The following is a 16,914-nucleotide window of genomic DNA, read 5'->3' on the forward strand; positions in this document are numbered from 1 at the left end:
GACACACAGACACAGCTCGCTCTCGCTTTTTGTCTTCCGTCGGGTTATCTCGCTGCTGGCGACTCTGGGCGCCTGTTCCGTTATATCGCGTAGAGGGACCTGCCTCAATGTTGCGCGTCAATTTTAGGGAGCCTACACCATAAAAATCGGTGACGGTTGGCCACTTTTTTTGTGGCCCGGCACGTCCCACTTTTTTTTCATCTTGGCCTTCTCGACAGGCCGTTGAGTGGAGTTGGGCGCTCCAAAAGCGCCTGCGCGGAGTGCGCGACGCCTCGCTTTGCAGCTTTGTCGCTCGGCCGCCATTTGCGATTCCCGCTGCTGGTGTCGCCAAATATGAAGCAAGCAGAATGCGGCGCAAGCAGTACGGATATGTTTGTGGATGCTGCTTAGGTGTCTGCAACTTGCCCTTGACAGTTGACTTTAACCCGCTGAGTGCTGTGCGAAGGCAATCCCAATCTTACCTTGTGAATGCAATTAGCAAGGTTCTAAGTTCTAAGTTAAAATGTTTGTAAATTACTTTTTAAGAAATGTGAACAAGTACTACAATGTGTATTTTTGGTGACACATTAACTTTTATTGCATTAAGCATTATCAGGAATAGTGCTTAGAAGTGCCTAAAAGTATGCCCACTTTGTTCTTAGTTGGGAACTGAACTAAGTAAACGTTTTCATTTTCAGTTTCCGATTATATCGAAACTGTAGTAATTTATTAGCCTAAAACGAAGACCTAGTGTTAGGCTTTCTAATATCCCAACTTATAAATATTATTTACATACATATGTACATATGTACATTGTATTTTCATATGTTCAGTGGAGAGATCGAGAGATGCGCTTCTCAAATTCCATTTTTTCCGTTATACCCCGTCTTTCACTGTCCGCCTCCACTATCTCTATCTCTCCGCATTTTCTCTTCTCTGTCCGCCGCACACACTCTCGTTGGCGTCTGTCTGCTGTCATCAGTTGCTGATTACTTGTTCACCAAACCGCAGTTTAGCGCTGGCAATGCCGGCGGCAGCAGACGTAACGACGACGACGGTCGCGTCTGATAGACAGCTGTCTCCAATTGGAATGTTGTCTCCGGTTACGTCAGTCAAAATGACGCATCGTGTTTTGGTAACAGGAAAGCATAAAAGCGAGAAGAGCACCAATGTGCGGCACTCTGCTGCACAATGGCCGCGAAACAAAAGAACAAGGCACGAAGAAAATGTGTAAACCGTTGTGGGGGACGAAGAAAAAGCAGGCACAGACGCTGCGCCGCGTCACGACAACAAAAAAATCCACCCTCGCACAAAGCGCTAATATTTTGTTGGTTTTTCGTTTCGCTTTCAATTAGGCAGAGTGCAGTGTCTGGGCCAAATCTCAAAGGTAAGAGGAAGTGCACAACTTTCAGTGAAGCCAATCTAGGCAAACAAAAAGCCAAACTGTCCGTTTCGATATTTCACTAGAGCGGTATTATGGTTAAAACTATGTTAAAATAGTTCTATACTTAAATCGTAAATCAGTAAAATTTAGATTAGTCAATTTTCGTATAGTAACAATATCAATAATTTTATTGTTTTTAACATTTGGAATATCTTATAAATATGTATATGTATTATCATGTCTATGAATATATTCAGTTCTAACCAGTAAAATATTTGATTACTCCTTACACGTAGACGTAAAGTAATTTAGTATTTTGTTTTAAGTTTCTGTGCCTTTTGTCGGAAGTTCTAGCTAGTTAATTCGCGCATCACTGCCAGCGACGCTAACGCCAACGCGAACGGTTCTTGCCGCCGCTTTCACACAGACGAAAAAGCGCAGTGTGCGTTGGCCAACGCTGTGCGCCTGCTGTTCTGCGGACAAAATTTGAGCAGATCCGCTCACAAAAAAACGTACTTAACTGCGAAATAGTGCTGGTCGTGTAGGTTCCACGTTCCAACCGACTGCAGTGCTTTGGCTCCATGGCACCACGGCTAAATGGCCAAATGGCTCCACTGCTCCGGTGGCTCCAACTGCGGTGGTGCCCATTCCAGTTGGAAATTGCATGCGAGCACATGGGAAAAGTCCCCAACTGGTATTTCGAGCAGGCGCACAGCTTTCCCAACTGCTCACTCTCCCAAAGAGTTCCGTCTCTGTCTCGTTCGCACCGATAAGGAGCCTTTCGAGATAAGCAGCTGGAAAGGGACGGACTGATGGTAGCGGCAAAGCGCAGTGTGCAACGACAGAAAGGGATGCCCAATGATGGTCTAATCGGAGGGGGAATCGCTGATCGCTGATAGTACTGGAATCTGGTTGATATAACCCCAATATTATGTTAAAGAGTGAACTACATTTTTAACTGAGATTTTAGTGAGTTTCCGGCCTTTAAGGGGTGTATTTTTACGATAATAAAAGTTTGTTAGATCGCATATTGTTTTAAATATTTCATATATGTTATTTTATTTTAACGAATTTATACAATTGACTTCAAAAATATCTGTGCACCATTCCATAAAATGTAAACCGAATTAATATGTTGAAAATTACTCTCGTATTAACTCTTTTTTGGGAATTGATAATTCATTTGCGATACGATATGAGTTCTATATAAGGCTTAAGCTTTGGGGCCAATACTTCAGTCGTGCGGCAAACGCAAAGCTGAAAAGTATTCTAGTTCTATAGATCTCACGGTAAGAGAAAGTATAAAGTCTAAATAAGAGAACATAAAAATGAAATCGGATTGCGAGCTTTTATTGCATAGCCAATGGAAAAAAGTTTTAGTTAAATTTTCACGTCGGGTGCGTTTGGAGGCAGAGTGTAGCATAGTGTAAAGAACAAATTAATAATAATATAATAAAGTAGTTCTCTTGTGACATTTGGTGTCGTAAACAGTTTGGTTAAGAGAGTTTTTAAGAGTGACGGTTTGTTCTTTGGTGACATTGAGTGTAATTAATATCAAAATATTACTGTGGGTTTTTCCATTCCCTCCCACAAACAAACAAACAATGCTAAAAAACCATCAAATTGTCAAAAGTGTTGAGTGGAATGAGTCGTGGAAAAATGATTAGATGCGAACATATCTGAAAGTTTTTGCTCGCGGAATTTCGCCATAAAAATCTCGTGCGTCTGTGCGGAGATAGCGACCGTATAACCGCGAAATTTAAGTACTTTAAAAAACATGGGAGATAGATGTATTTTAGCTACTCGAAATTATTGACCGCAGTATATAATCGTATTTCCACTGAAATAATTGTCTCTGTTTTTTAGCCAAAATAATTGGCTCTTAGTCTTTGATAAATTCATCTATGTTTCGTAATTTTTTCATTACGCTCCACATGTTAAGTAAAATTAAACTTAATTTTAGAATGTTTATTTTTGCCAAATGTTATTGTTATTAACCCAGAAATAATCTTGCACCGTTCCTGATTATTGAATCCACTTCGATAAAACTCCAATATTATACCTTAGTTCTCGAACCAGCAAACCAGTTGTGCGTCTTATACATACGCCGTAGGAGAGACTGAGACTCACATCAGCTGCTCGGCGGCTTGAACGCCTACAGACATACATACATACGTACATACATATATAGGGAGAGATTTAGAGCGCGGATTATAATGCTAAACAGGTTCATTGGTTTATCGGCTGCGATCGTGGGTCGGAGCAGTCGGATCAGCGGCTTTCCGTTCTCGCCGCTCCTTAAAGCTGGGTGCGTATGCCGCTTGAGAGTTCAGTCGCTCGCGAAACACGACTTCGATCGCAATACTTCGAGATGAGATCGATTGCCACCAACTCCCTGCTGCCACTGATTGTGGCCTTGCTGATCGCCGGTAGTAATGCCTCCCTCCCACGCAGGGGCAGCAGAAATCAAAGCCAGAATCGCACCATGTCCGCTGGCAAGGCTTTCAAGGTCCTGGTGACACATCCCGAGGTTCCCCAGGAGGGCATTGATCTGCTGAAGGAGAACTGCGAGATCGTCCAGGTGCAGAGTGTTCCCATCAACCGGGCGGAGCTGCTGGAGAAAATCCGTGGCGTGGATGGCGTTCTCTGGGGTGGACACGAACCCCTCAATGCCGAGGCCCTCGATGCTGCCGGTCCCCAGCTGAAATCCATCTCCACCATGTCGGCGGGAATCGACTACGTCGATGTGCCGGAGGTAAAGAGACGTAAGATCCCGCTGGGACACACGCCCACCGTTCTCAACACCGCCGTGGCCGATTTGGCAGTGGGTCTCCTGATCGCCGCCAGTCGCCGTTTTCACGAGGGTCGCAAGACCATCGACAAGTGAGTACCACTAGTTGGTTAGTTGTGTTTGTGATGATTCATATACTTACAGAATTAATTTGAGCAATGACAAAAATAGAGTAAACCGAAATTATAATTGTCATAATTATTATTATAATTAAGCTAAACTAGGGACACTTTATTTTCAACTTAGTGTGGCCGTGAAATGTATACGCATGAATTCTCGATTAAAATTGCAAGCCGGTTCTTAAGAATACCGCCTGTCCGCTCGTCTGTCGCTTGCACTTTTGCTCTATAGCGCTCACAAGTGGACAAAGCATTATCATCAATAGGTTTTGGCTCCTCACATGCATAATGTAAAATTCTAAAGTATTGACTTTCGATTTATCTACAAACAAAAGGTACGAGCAGTTTATGTAACCGCCGCTAGGTGGCGGTGCAATAAAAAAAAGTTTTTTTTATCTTCATCTTAGCTTAGTAACAGGCATTTATCAGTATCTCGAGTATCTACAAGTATATTATATATTTTGGAAATATTCATATATCTTTCAATTTCTTAATTTGTATCTTTTGCGTTCTAAAAGTGACAAGTGGGAAAACTACCATCTTAACTGGCTGTTGGGCCAGGATATTCGTGATTCCACCGTGGGATTCTACGGCTTTGGAGGCATTGGTCAGGCTATTGCCAAGCGTTTGTCTGGATTCGACATTGACAAGGTGCTGTACACCACCCGTCGTCGTGTTCACAAGGAGATCGAGGAGGAGTTCAATGCCAAGAAAGTTGACTTCGATACCCTTCTGGCCGAGAGTGACTTCGTAGTGATCGCTTCTCCTTTGACGAAGGACACACAGGGCGTCTTTAATGCCACCGCCTTCAACAAGATGAAGCAGACTGCTGTGCTGGTTAACATTGCCAGGGGCAGTAAGTTACCAGTATTAATTGGGATTCTCGACCGATTTTAACTATTTATTTTATTCCTCAGAAATCGTCAACCAGGATGACCTCTACGAGGCTTTGAAAGCCAACCGAATCTTTTCCGCCGGACTCGACGTCACGGATCCGGAACCATTGTCGCCCAAGGACAAGCTGCTGACGCTTGACAATGTTGGTGAGTGGGAAAATGAAAATAATGTTGTAGTTTATTGATATCAGTCCTCAGGCCCACACCTAGCAAATACTCGTATTTCTGGCCCCTTATCAATATAAAGATTTTGACTTATCTCTTCAGTGGTTGACAATGACTAAAAGTATTTTGAAATTAATGGAATCTTTAAGGTTTCTTGAAGGTTACAAATAAATAGGGTAACGTTTATTCTTTCCATGTTTTATCTAATTTCTGCGTCCTTGTTGACCTCTATAATTCCCTTCTTTTGTTGATTTATTAAAACATTGTTATCTTGGTTTGTGTAATCGTATCTTGAACTAACCACTTGATGTGTTCTTTTAGTTGTCCTGCCCCATATTGGATCCGCCACGAAGCGCACCCGTGCCGACATGTCCACCATTGCTGCCCATAATGTGCTCCGCGGTTTGGCTGGGGAGCCCATGTTGTCGCCCGCCTACTAGTAAATTCAAATGGGAAATATGGCTTTCTACCGCTAACCAGTTTGGAATGTCCGCCAAACAAAGTGCGAAAGGCCGCCGATGACCTTGGCATGCCAGTAGATGTGAAAATAAAAAAAACAATTAAAAAACAAGTATTTGCTGTTGCAAATTTATTAAATTAAATATGTGGGAATCTAATCTATACCGTAAGATTAGCTCAACTGATTAATATGGAATAGGTAAAGCAATAGAATAATTGGTGCTAGAGAATGAGAAACATAATTTAAATACTAATATAGTATATCGTAGGAAATAATATTGTACGTTTTAAGAAATGAGAGCAGAAAACATTGATTTAGTAATTCGCAAAGTTTAGCTCTGCACAATTGCAAAACCTACCACTTTTCCCCAAAATGTATCGAGGACCTTCAAACTGCTGATTTCGCATCCAAAAGTCCCAGGAACGGCTGCGGGAGCTTGTCGGATCAGGATCGGAATAGGATCATCGCTTCTTAAAACTGGGTGCTTATGCCGCTTGAGAGTTCGCTCGCGAAACCCGACTTCGGTTGTAGTTTTTCAACCTGCTCCCACTGATTATGGCTTTGCTGATCGAATATAATAATTGAAGGCCCCTGGGCATGGCCCGTTGGTTTCAAGGTGCTGGGGGCGAATCCCAGGGATTACTATGTGGGCATTTATCTGCAGAAAGAGAACTGCAACTGCAACTGCTGCAACCAGCAAGAAAGCAGACCGGCGACTGAGCAGGACAGTAGCCCCATAAGGCAGTGGCTCTAAATGAATACTGCCCCCAGCTGACTACGCCGATGTGCCGGAAGTCAAGAGGTGCAAAGTCCCCTGTCAACAACGACGTGGTCGATTTGGCAGTGGGTTCGAGTCGTCGTTTCCACAAGTGATCCAAGAGGATGTACACCATGTTGTACAGTAAAGGATGTAGTAGTATATTAAATTGAACGATTAATCAGTATACCTGTTACTCCAAAAGTAAACGGTATACTTCTTTCAAAAATAAGTAACGGGAAGAAGAAAACGTTTTCATTGCATACAAGTATATGTCTGTCCTTTCGAACAACTCGATCTCAGGACATAAAGCATTTTTAATTTTTCAAAAATATGTATGTAACAGTTGTGGGCGTGGCAACGATTTGAAACAATCTTTTGCAGCGTAGACGTAATCTGTATGCCTAATCTAAAGATTACAGCTTTTTATAGTTCCTGTAGGCTATTGATATCAGTCCTAGTTGCTTTTAGGGCCCCCACCTAACAAATACTCGTACTTCTGGCCCCTTATCAGTATAAAGATTTTTGTCTTATCTCTTTAGTGGTTGACAGACAGTGTCTAAAAGTATTTTGGCAAGATTTCATTAAGGTTTCTTGAAGGTTACAAATGAGTAGGTTAACGTTTTTGCTGTTTAGTTTTATCATGTTTCTGCGTAAATGTTGATCTTTAATGTCACCTTTTTAGTTGATTTATTTAAAGATCGTTATTTTTGCATAACTTTCAGTTGTCCTGCCGCATATTGTGGCACCATTACTACCTATAATGTGATTCGTGGCTTGGCTGGGGATCCCATGTACCTAGTTGCCCACCTACTATTACATTTAAATGGGTTTAGCCGCATCCCAGTAAATGTGAAATAGAGTAAAAAAACATTTTCCTGATGCAAATTGATTAATTAATGTGGAAATCTAATCTAATGGTATAGTTTGACTGATTACTACGAAATATGTATGAAAATCGCTCATAGAAACGTAAATAAATAATGACTTTAATTATATAAAGCTATATATAAATAATCAATTTTATAATTGTAAACTTTTCTTTTTACTGTAATACTTTAATACTATCCCTAAAAATTGTATAGGAACGCGCAGGAAATAGTAATGTGAATTTCAAGAGATGAGAGCAAATTAAAATGTAAAAGCTTAAGAGAACCTTTTAAGCCTAAGAGCGGGGCACAGAAAAAGCTTGAATTGTCATTTCGAAAATTTCCACTTAGTTCAGCCCTGCAATTCGCCGCTACTAGTTGATATTAAGTGCTATATTTTCCCCCGAAATGTCTCGTGCGACCAGGGCTTTTAAAGTGCTGATTTCGCATCCAAATGTCCCAGCACCGGCTCTGGAACTGCTCCGATCCCGTGGAGCGGAGACCATCATCTGCCAGAGTGTGCCGCCCTCGAGGGATGAGATCCTGCAGAAGGTGCCCGGCGTGGATGCCATCTATTGGGCCCATTACCAGCCCCTGAATGCCGGAATCCTGGATGCTGCTGGATCCCAGCTGCGTTGCGTGAGCACCATGTCCTCCGGAATCGATTTTGTGGATATTCCGGAGTTCCAGAAGAGGGGAATCCCATTGGGCCACACTCCCGGGGTGGTGAAAAATGCAGTGGCCGATCTCGCCATTGGCTTGATGATTGCAGCCGGTCGTCACTTTCATGCCGGTCGCACCGAAATCGAGAGGTAAGAAAAGCTGATGGGCGCTTTTTTCTCAGAAGCTTTTAATATTGAGAGCTTTTCGGATGAGGGTTGCCAACTAGTTGCACATGCCCTATATACGGCTCTACTTCTACACTCTTTTGGAATATCAGATACTTAAGTACACCTAATACTTACCAATCATTAATACGTTTCATATGAAAACATAATATAATATAAAAATATTTACAGGTCCCAATGGAAAATCGAGCAGATCAACTGGATGATGGGTCAAGAGATTCGCGATTCCGTCATCGGTTTCTTTGGCTTTGGCGGTATTAGTCAGGCCATCGCCAAGCGATTGCAGTGCTGGGATGTGGCCAAGATCATCTACCATACTCGCACCCGAAAGGAAAACGATGGCGACTTCAAGGCAGAGCATGTGTCGTTTGAACAACTTTTACAAGAAAGTGACTTCCTGGTGGTAGCTGCTCCACTTACAAACGAAACTAGAGAGAAATTCAATGGAAAGGCATTTAATCTGATGAAGAGGAGTTCTGTGTTTGTCAATGTGGCCAGAGGAGGTAGGATTTTAACTACATAACTGTATGAACGCTATTGCATACCCGTGGATTTTTTCAGGTCTGGTAAATCAAACTGACCTTCATGACGCCCTGACAAATGGTACAATTTCTGCCGCAGGCTTGGATGTGACCACACCAGAACCACTGCCCGCCAATAGTCCTCTTCTCAATGTGCCCAATTGTGGTAAGCTAGAACATTTATTTCTCTTCCCTGAGTGAACTGAAATATTATTTATATATTTCCACAGTTATCCTTCCCCATATGGGCACTCAGACAATGAAGACTACCATTGAAATGGGATTGCTTGCTGCCAATAATATTTTGAACGCCATCGAAGGGAAGCCCATGATAAGGCCAGCCTACTGAGAACATGCAAAATTTGAATGGAAGAAACTTTACCTGTATCCTACTCGGATCGGAAAATCAATATTAAAAAATGATATTAAACATATAAATGTCGAACTTGTTAACCGCAACTATAATGGATTGATATTTTTTCTTGTTTAATTGAATAAGTGAATAATTATGAAAATTATGAACGTAACCATAAAAGCTCTTCATGCGTTTTGTTGTCAGCTTTTTCTGTGATAGGGGGATCTGGTGCTCTATAAAAGTCCGGCGACAAAGCCAACCGTTTGTCAGTCGTTTAAGAAACGCAGGGAATATAACGTCGGTGCTAATAGACTCCGATTTTTGAGCATTTAAGAGCTTCAGAGAGGAAGAGCAATCAAAAAGCTTCTAACTGCTCACGAAAAAAGAGAATATTCGAAACTCTGCTCTGTGTCAGTGATTATCTATAAAGTGTGGCACTTGTAATTATTTTTCCTATCAAATAATATCTTTTCGTCACCAGAAGGACTTAAAATGTCAACAACAAAGCCGTTTAAAGTGCTGATAGCACATACCGATGTTCCGCCAGAGGGAATTGAAATCCTGAAGGAGCAATGCGAGATCCTGCAAGTAATAAATGAACCTCCAAAAAATCGGCCTGAAATTCTAGAAAAGATCAGGGGGGCTCATGCCGTTATTTGGGGTGGTCGGGACATACTCAATGCCGAGATTCTGGACGCCGCTGGTCCGCAATTAAAGGCGGTATCCACCATGTCGTCGGGGATAAACAATGTGGATGTGCCGGAGCTAAAGAAAAGGGGTATCCCCTTGGGAAGTACTCCTGCGATGCTGACTGTTGCGGTAGCCGATCTTACGGTGGGCCTGTTGATCGCCGCTGCCCGGAGGTTCCAAGAGGGTCGAAGGAAGATAGACAGGTAAAGCAAAACAACCTGTCATTTTTTATTAATTACTCTGATATCGCAAAGTTTCGTATCCTTGATTACAGTGATAAATGGGATAAGGACCATCTTAACTGGATGCTGGGTCAGGATATCCGTGATTCCACCGTGGGCTTCTATGGCTTTGGAGGCATTGGCCAGGCAGTGGCTAAGCGTTTGATGGGATTCGATATTAAGCGCATGTTATATACCACCCGGAATCGCGTTAGCCAGGATATCGAGGAGCGGTTCAATGCCAAGAAGGTGGATTTCGAAACGCTTCTGGCGGAAAGTGATTTCCTCATCATTGCATCCCCATTGACCAAGGAGACATTGGGATTGTTTAATGCCACCGTCTTTAATAAAATGAAAGAAACGGCAGTACTGGTCAACGTTGGCAGGGGCAGTGAGTATATCCGAAAAAAGCAAACTAAAATGCCTAATGCCTTTCATTCTAGAAATTGTCAACCAAGATGATCTTTACGAGGCGCTTAAATCAAACCGAATTTTTGCTGCTGGACTAGATGTTATGGATCCGGAGCCCCTTCCTTCCAACGATAAATTACTTACTCTAGACAATGTTGGTAAGTTATTATGTATCATCTACATAGGGTCAGAAACTATTTATATTTTTATCTCATTAGCGTTTTTTGGTATTTTTCTCAAGAATGATAAGAACTGCCATTCAAAGAATTCTTTTGAAAACCTGACACTTTACGTTATAATCTATAGTTCCCTTACCATTAGGCACTTCATTTATCTCGTTTGTTTCTTTTCATGAAGTGGTTACTCCTCATGTGGGCTATGCCACCCGGAGAACCCGTGTTGATGCAGCCAATTTGGCTTCGCGTAATGTGCTCAAAGGATTGGCAGGAGAGCCGATGTTGTCACCCGCCTACTAAAATCTATCTAATCGGAAACAGAAATCAATGATTGAAAGTATGTGATTTAATTACAAAACTAACTTGTCGAAACGTTATTCACTTGTATTGTCAGCCTCTTCTTTAGCCACCAGGGGCAGATACAGTGGATCCCACTCCTCCCGCTGCAGGGCCTTTAGATACTTCCTCCTCTCCTGGAGGACTCGCGGCACTAACTCCGGCTGCTCCCCCTTGTGTTTCTGTGATATTTCCAGGGCCCGCCGCCAGTTGTGCATCCGCAGGGCTAGTCCGACTGCCTGTTCGATTTTCTTGCCGTGCAGCAGGATGGTCTCTGCCTCAAGCATCCTGCCCAGCATTAGTGAGTTTTCGGCCATCTGCTCGGCACTCGAGGGCGTCAGGGCCTTCAGGTGCTGCAGGTAGCTCACCTTGTCGATTTGCAGTGCTGCCGAGTAGGCCTCCTCGCTGATCTGCAACTGGTGCTTCCTGGTCGCCACCGCCGCAAGAGTGGCCCACAAGCTGGAATGCTGGCCCATTCGGCAGATCTTCAACGCCTGTTGCCACTGCCCTTCCAAAAGCGCACGATGCAGGATCTCGCAGTACATGTTAACATTGACGGGGAGTAGGGCGCCGGCGGAACGGAATGTGAGCACGGATTCCTCAAAGCTTTCGATGGTAATGTGTTTGCCAAATTCCCTAGGTGAAAGAGATTTTTAAGCAATTTAAAAAATAGTACAATTAATCTGGATTAACAGATAGCATTAAAAGTACAATGAAGCCTTGAAGTGATTTCAATTTAAAATAAAACCCGACATTCTAAAACAAGTTGAGTTAGTAAGTACATCTATGTTCCTTACGTCGTATCCAATGTAATAGTGGTCAGGGCAATGATCGTAGGATCGGAGGCTCCTTCCCCGGGACAATACCAGATGCTGTAGCACGAGTCGTGTACTCCCACCAGAATATTTGTTTCGCTGGCCCACATAATGGCGGTGAGTTGGGTGCCGATCTTGTAGATCTCATCTATGCGTTCGCTATTCAGATTGCGGGACTCACTGACAAACAGTTCCCTATTCGAGTCGATAAAGGCTACAAACTGATCTTCCGGACTTCCTGCTCGACAAGCTGCAATCTGGACCAGCTGCTGCTTGGCCCTCAGAGAATGGGGATCGTACTGCCGCGAGGCACCCGGAATCAGATCGAATAGGTGGAGTACTGTCGGGTCAGAGTTATCCCTTATAGCCAGGACATCCAGACCCAATGATAGCGAGCGCCAGGTGAGCAGGGGAATCTGCGCCTGGGAGCCGGGATACCGCGGATTCAAGTGTAAACGGCCCGTGTAGGTGTACACCCAAATCGACAGGGCATCCAAGATCATAAAGTATCTAAACAACAGAAGATTAAATTAATGAAAAATAAGCATTTCCATAAATAATTTGGCTTACTTTTTGCCCACTTCAATAACCCTCGTGTCGTTCCTGCCATCGATAATGATCGGCGTATTGATATACTTCTCATTATAGATGTGTACTTGGTTAGTGGTGGCCACCACCAGATGGCCATAGCCCAGGCCAAAACTAACGACTCGCTGCGGGAAATCCAGGATATCCTGAGTGCCAGTCGCAATATCCTTCAATGTAATCGACTTACGACTCTTGCTGGTGGCTTTCAAGTTTCCGGAGACCAGCTGCTGTTCGATGGCATAGGCCACTATCAATTGACCCGTTGAGGTGCCACAAGTTGCTTGGGTGCCATCGGCTGACCAGGAGAGGTTGAATATGGAGCCCACACGTGGACTCGAAAAGCGAGCGGTGTTATAGGACCACTGCAACGAAGTATCAGTGGAAGTTTTAATGGTCTGGATTTTTTTTTTTTTATATATATACAACTTTTTACCCCATTGCTGTGGCACAATTTGAGCAGATTAAATGTGCCCACCAGAAGGTAATCTTTCTCTGGATTAAAAGCCACGCTCGTGATGGCGTATTCCTCGGCGGCACTAGTAAAAAGATTCGCTCCTTGGGCATCCCAAATCTTGAACCGAAAGTCCTCGCCTCCGGACGCTATAATATTGGATTGCGTGGACCAGCTGAGGGAAAGCACCAGGCCATCATGGGCACGCCACTAAAATGTAAAAACATTTAGTTAAGAAATAAGTTTTAATTTAGTAAAAAATTTTGAAGGTTACCCTAATTATTTTACTGTTGGCGGCAAGTGGCTTGATGGATATGTGCCCACCCTGGCAAAATACTATGGAGTTGGAGTTGGGCGCCCATCGTGCGCATCGGATAGACTCTTCATTCTGCACCACGGTGGATCGCAACATCCCTGATCTGGACCAGATCTTAATCACACCATCCTCGCCGGCGGTCAGAAGTCCGGCGCCGTCGGGACTCCAGCGACCGGAGCTTATAGCTGCTGCATGAGCTGAAATGCTCCTCTCCACGCGGGCACTCTTGTTCAGGATTACGAATCTTCCATCATTACTGCAGATTAACAGGGTGTCGCTACCCTTTCCACCACCACTGCTCCTGCCGCCCAGCAAAAGCCAGTGCATATCCGTGGGCACAAAGTCATCCGGAAGCTTGGCAACCTCAACTGAGTCCCGACTAACGTCGCTCCACTTGAAGATCTGGTGGTCATCGCTGAATATGTTATTATATTAGTTAGTCCACATCTGGATAATCCTATGTAAAATGTAGTCAACTCACCTCACAAAATAGATCTCTTCATTGCTGCTCCAATCCACGCAACTCAGCGGACAATTCGTGGTGCTTTTGCTGCTTTCCTCTACCTTTTCCGAGTTTCTTATCGAGTTTTTCTTGCAGATTCGCGTTTTTAACTTCATTTTGGTAATACCAATATTTTCCAATAATTTCTTTGTTTTGGCTGAACAGTTCAGTTGTCCGGGAGATTTCAGTCAAGCGTAGCCATTTTTGTTACCATGGAGATCAGGTTGTGACATTGGCTATGGGTTTTGATATCGGGTGAAATATTTCCCTTGACGTGATTACAATATTCCTATTTTCCCTTCTTACGATCTTATCGAATAGCTTACACATTGACTAAATATAAGACCCAATATATATAATACAATATATATAATTACAACTTCGCGGTTTGTTGGTTTATAAAAAAAAAGTATTTTTATTGATCAAAAACTTAAGCGAATGTCGGAGACAAATTCACGTCTTACACAATTGAAGTATGAATAAAATCTAAATCTAATTTGCAAAGCGAACGCTTAGCAAACCCTTGGCTGAGCTTATTTACTTCTTCATATTGAGCGTACATAGGCTCTCATTTATGTTTACGTTAATTAGGCGCTCTCTTGAGTGGATTGCGCATGGATATAGATCAGCCGAGTTTGAGCTACGTGGAAAGTTTTGACCCTTAAAGCTGTGTTAGCAGTTTTGACCCTCTGGTGGGAGTCGCGAATGCGGCTGCGGATGTTTATGTCTGTTGGATTGGGTGCCTTCTTGAGTGGATCACTCATGGGTACTGATCAGCCGAGAACTTGAGCTGCGTAAGCGGTTTTGACCCTTTGGTGGGAATAACTGATTCGGCAGCGGATGTTAATGTTTACATTAGGGTAGGCTGGATTTGTTATTGTCACCAGAATTTGGGTTCTTATTGGATACACGATTTTATGACTTATATCCTAAGGCATTCTATGATTTTGTGTATGGCTGTTCCTATGTGGTTATGTATGTGTGTGTGTGTGTAAGTATATGTGGTCTTATACTATGGCACATATGCTACTATATGTATAATACCAAAATACCCAAGGTAATAAGGTACTCAATACTTTCTAGACCTTCTCCAAAAAGAACAAAAACCGAAACAACCTTCCCCCTTGATATGTAATAATTCAATTTACTTCTACTAATCAATATGGTAAAAGTCTTGTTGATATAAAAAAGTACATTTTATAGTTCCGGGTTCACGAAGTGGCCCTGAAAGTAAATGTTTTCCGCATCGCGAATGACATAGGCAAATGGATGATTGACATTAAAATCCATTGGCGGTGACCGTATACTCTTATAGCGAAAAACTACAGCTGCCAAAATATAAAACATATTATAATTGTAGAAAAGGCACATCGAGTACATACCTGTTGCAGCCGCTGCTTCAGAACCTTCCTCATTAACCTCTAGGAACGCCTTGTGAACGACGCCTCCCACATGAGCCCCACTGTTCGCGACCAGATCATTGAAGTCAGCAGACGTCTTAAACGCATCTTGTATGCCCATCTATAATTTAAGTCTGTTGATTTTAAGGGTGTACCACGAATGATCTGCAAATACCCACCGCTATAAGAACTTGCTCAAGACGAGCGGAGAATTCGATTTTGAACTTGGGAAGCCTTAGATGCACATTTATATTGATAAGTTTTGGAGTGAATCCTACCATCTTTTTCTCCAACTCTGGTAGACCATCAACCTTGTCCGGTAGAAAAATGACCATGGAAAGGTTTGAATTTCTGTAGGGCAGCTCGATAACATTGGCACCTAGTTCTCTGTCGTATGAAACCCCAAATGGCCTAACTAGTGACATCATCTGGACAGGAACACTCTTTTGATCCGAAATATGGAAATCGGACTTCGTTTGCTCGGTATTAAATTTTTTCTGCCACTGGCCTTTAAAGTAAATGGCATTTAAGATGACCAATACCAGATTCGCCACGTCACTGGGCATAACTAAGTCTCTGATTTTACCACTCGTCTGAGTATCTACCCACTTATTGACAATGGAAGCGGTTATCTTGGGATTATTAGCGCTGATTGCTTCCGCTTCAGCCTTAAAGGAATCCTTTACCATTTGATTGTACTCCGGTACTAGCTTGAACTTATTGTTAACGTATATGCGATTTGCCAGACTCAGAATGGCTACGCTCTCGCGCCCTTCGAGTTTACTCAGAAGATCCTTGAATTTGGCTGCCACTTCCTTCTTGTCGTCGGGCAGTTTCAAAACATCCCTCATTTCTTGGGCTGTCTTTCCCCTGGCGCCCATGTATGCCAGGCTCAGTGCGATTTCCACCGATAGGGGAGAGGTAATGAGATTCTTGTCGGCATTTTCCTTGGCCAAAAGTTGGTAGAGATCGTCGGTGAAGCGACAAGACACCGACGTGGCCAAAAGAAGCAGGCCTGCGGTTATCACATATTATTATTCCTCTATTTGTTTTTAAATTAGTTTACTTACACAAATACTTCATTATACAACTTCGTTTAAAAGTGAGAACAAATTACATTGCACGAATTATATATAGTCTGCATACTAATCAAATTAGACTCGCCATCGCGATATAAAATGTTTTGCGCATCGGTTGGATTTCGTTAAGTCATCCTTATAGAATCATTTAGAAATTACATAAATATGTTCGGTTTGGCAGAGGTTTTAGGCTCTGATTCGATATATAACAGTTTTTTAGTAGCAATGTAGTAATTTTAATAGTTTGTAATTTCATCAACTTCCAAGCTTATAGCAGTCATGCTCGGAAAAATATTTAAGAATAATTAAAGCAATAAGAACAATTCATATTTTCGTACATTTTATACCCCTTACACGTAGAGTAAAGAGTATACTAGATTCGTTAAAAAGTATGTGGGTGACATGCACAGAGAAGCGCTTCAGATGCTATTAACTACATAGGAATAGCTGATTCGATTTAAATACGTCCGTCTGTATGAACGTCTAGATTTCCGGAATCAATATTATAGCTTACACTCAAGCTAAAAGGGTTTTATTTACTTAAGAACATTATATCGCGGCTGGGATCTTTAACATTATAAAGTTCTTAATTGCTGAAATTAAAATTCTAAAGCCAGGCAATTACCGATTTCCGCTTTTGTAACCGACGTTGTAAGCAAAATGGTCTCAGATGGTGAGCAACGAGACTTGCGATTTTTTATACTCAGTTTTTTGGCGTTCAACCTATAATTAAGGTTTATTATTTAGCCAAGCGAGCGAAACTGTTTTCGGCAGTAGTTTGCCAT

At 42.6% G+C, this 16,914-nt stretch overlaps 5 protein-coding genes across 19 annotated transcripts, besides 2 other annotated features; 3 read left to right on the forward strand and 2 right to left on the reverse strand.

Moving 5' to 3' along the window:
• The first annotated feature begins 986 nt into the window (after nt 1-986).
• On the forward strand, nt 987-5,903 carry CG9331 (uncharacterized protein). Of its 12 annotated transcripts, none has more exons than NM_001299178.1 (6): nt 1,801-2,274; nt 3,431-3,671; nt 3,827-4,246; nt 4,792-5,129; nt 5,191-5,316; nt 5,656-5,883. In NM_001299178.1, exons 2-6 carry the CDS (start codon nt 3,580-3,582, stop codon nt 5,772-5,774), a joined length of 1,095 nt encoding a protein of 364 aa, NP_001286107.1. In that variant the 5' UTR covers nt 1,801-2,274; nt 3,431-3,579; the 3' UTR covers nt 5,775-5,883. The 12 variants fall into 12 exon arrangements, with proteins under 12 accessions (NP_001286108.1, NP_001286107.1, NP_788080.1 ...); NM_176066.4 differs by lacking the exon at nt 1,801-2,274 and adding an exon at nt 2,593-2,760 and having other exon boundaries at nt 5,656-5,903; NM_001201931.2 differs by lacking the exon at nt 1,801-2,274 and adding an exon at nt 2,593-2,789.
• Nucleotides 5,904-7,767: 1,864 nt separating this feature from the next.
• Nucleotides 7,768-9,320, forward strand: CG31673 (uncharacterized protein). Of its 2 annotated transcripts, none has more exons than NM_001299181.1 (4): nt 7,768-8,232; nt 8,440-8,771; nt 8,830-8,952; nt 9,020-9,320. In NM_001299181.1, exons 1-4 carry the CDS (start codon nt 7,829-7,831, stop codon nt 9,136-9,138), a joined length of 978 nt encoding a protein of 325 aa, NP_001286110.1. In that variant the 5' UTR covers nt 7,768-7,828; the 3' UTR covers nt 9,139-9,320. The 2 variants fall into 2 exon arrangements, with proteins under 2 accessions (NP_001286110.1, NP_724294.1); NM_165346.5 differs by having other exon boundaries at nt 8,830-8,955; nt 9,020-9,222.
• Nucleotides 9,321-9,420: 100 nt separating this feature from the next.
• CG31674 (uncharacterized protein) lies at nt 9,421-11,018 on the forward strand. 2 transcript variants are annotated; one of them, NM_001299182.1, is made up of 5 exons: nt 9,421-9,554; nt 9,626-10,037; nt 10,109-10,446; nt 10,499-10,624; nt 10,824-11,018. In NM_001299182.1, exons 2-5 carry the CDS (start codon nt 9,637-9,639, stop codon nt 10,940-10,942), a joined length of 984 nt encoding a protein of 327 aa, NP_001286111.1. In that variant the 5' UTR covers nt 9,421-9,554; nt 9,626-9,636; the 3' UTR covers nt 10,943-11,018. The 2 variants fall into 2 exon arrangements, with proteins under 2 accessions (NP_001286111.1, NP_610063.4); NM_136219.6 differs by having other exon boundaries at nt 9,421-10,037.
• Nucleotides 11,008-13,999, reverse strand: Oseg5 (Outer segment 5). The gene is made up of 6 exons (NM_136220.3): nt 13,630-13,999; nt 13,107-13,563; nt 12,815-13,042; nt 12,364-12,743; nt 11,776-12,303; nt 11,008-11,614 (listed from the first exon to the last, which is right to left on the reverse strand). The coding sequence occupies exons 1-6, from the start codon at nt 13,764-13,766 to the stop codon at nt 11,017-11,019; spliced, it is 2,328 nt and encodes a 775-aa protein (NP_610064.2). The 5' UTR covers nt 13,767-13,999; the 3' UTR covers nt 11,008-11,016.
• A 22-nt stretch (nt 14,000-14,021) lies between these two features.
• Nucleotides 14,022-14,681: a mobile genetic element.
• A 98-nt stretch (nt 14,682-14,779) lies between these two features.
• Spn38F (Serpin 38F) lies at nt 14,780-16,144 on the reverse strand. Of its 2 annotated transcripts, none has more exons than NM_001299183.1 (4): nt 16,121-16,144; nt 15,230-16,065; nt 15,033-15,171; nt 14,780-14,972 (listed from the first exon to the last, which is right to left on the reverse strand). In NM_001299183.1, the coding sequence occupies exons 1-4, from the start codon at nt 16,131-16,133 to the stop codon at nt 14,848-14,850; spliced, it is 1,113 nt and encodes a 370-aa protein (NP_001286112.1). In that variant the 5' UTR covers nt 16,134-16,144; the 3' UTR covers nt 14,780-14,847. The 2 variants fall into 2 exon arrangements, with proteins under 2 accessions (NP_001286112.1, NP_524956.2); NM_080217.4 differs by having other exon boundaries at nt 14,780-14,978.
• A 356-nt stretch (nt 16,145-16,500) lies between these two features.
• Nucleotides 16,501-16,626: a mobile genetic element.
• Nucleotides 16,627-16,914: the final 288 nt, after the last annotated feature.

The sequence above is a fragment of the Drosophila melanogaster genome, chromosome 2L, assembly GCF_000001215.4.
Source record: "Drosophila melanogaster chromosome 2L".
Classification (NCBI taxonomy): Eukaryota; Metazoa; Arthropoda; class Insecta; order Diptera; family Drosophilidae; genus Drosophila; species Drosophila melanogaster.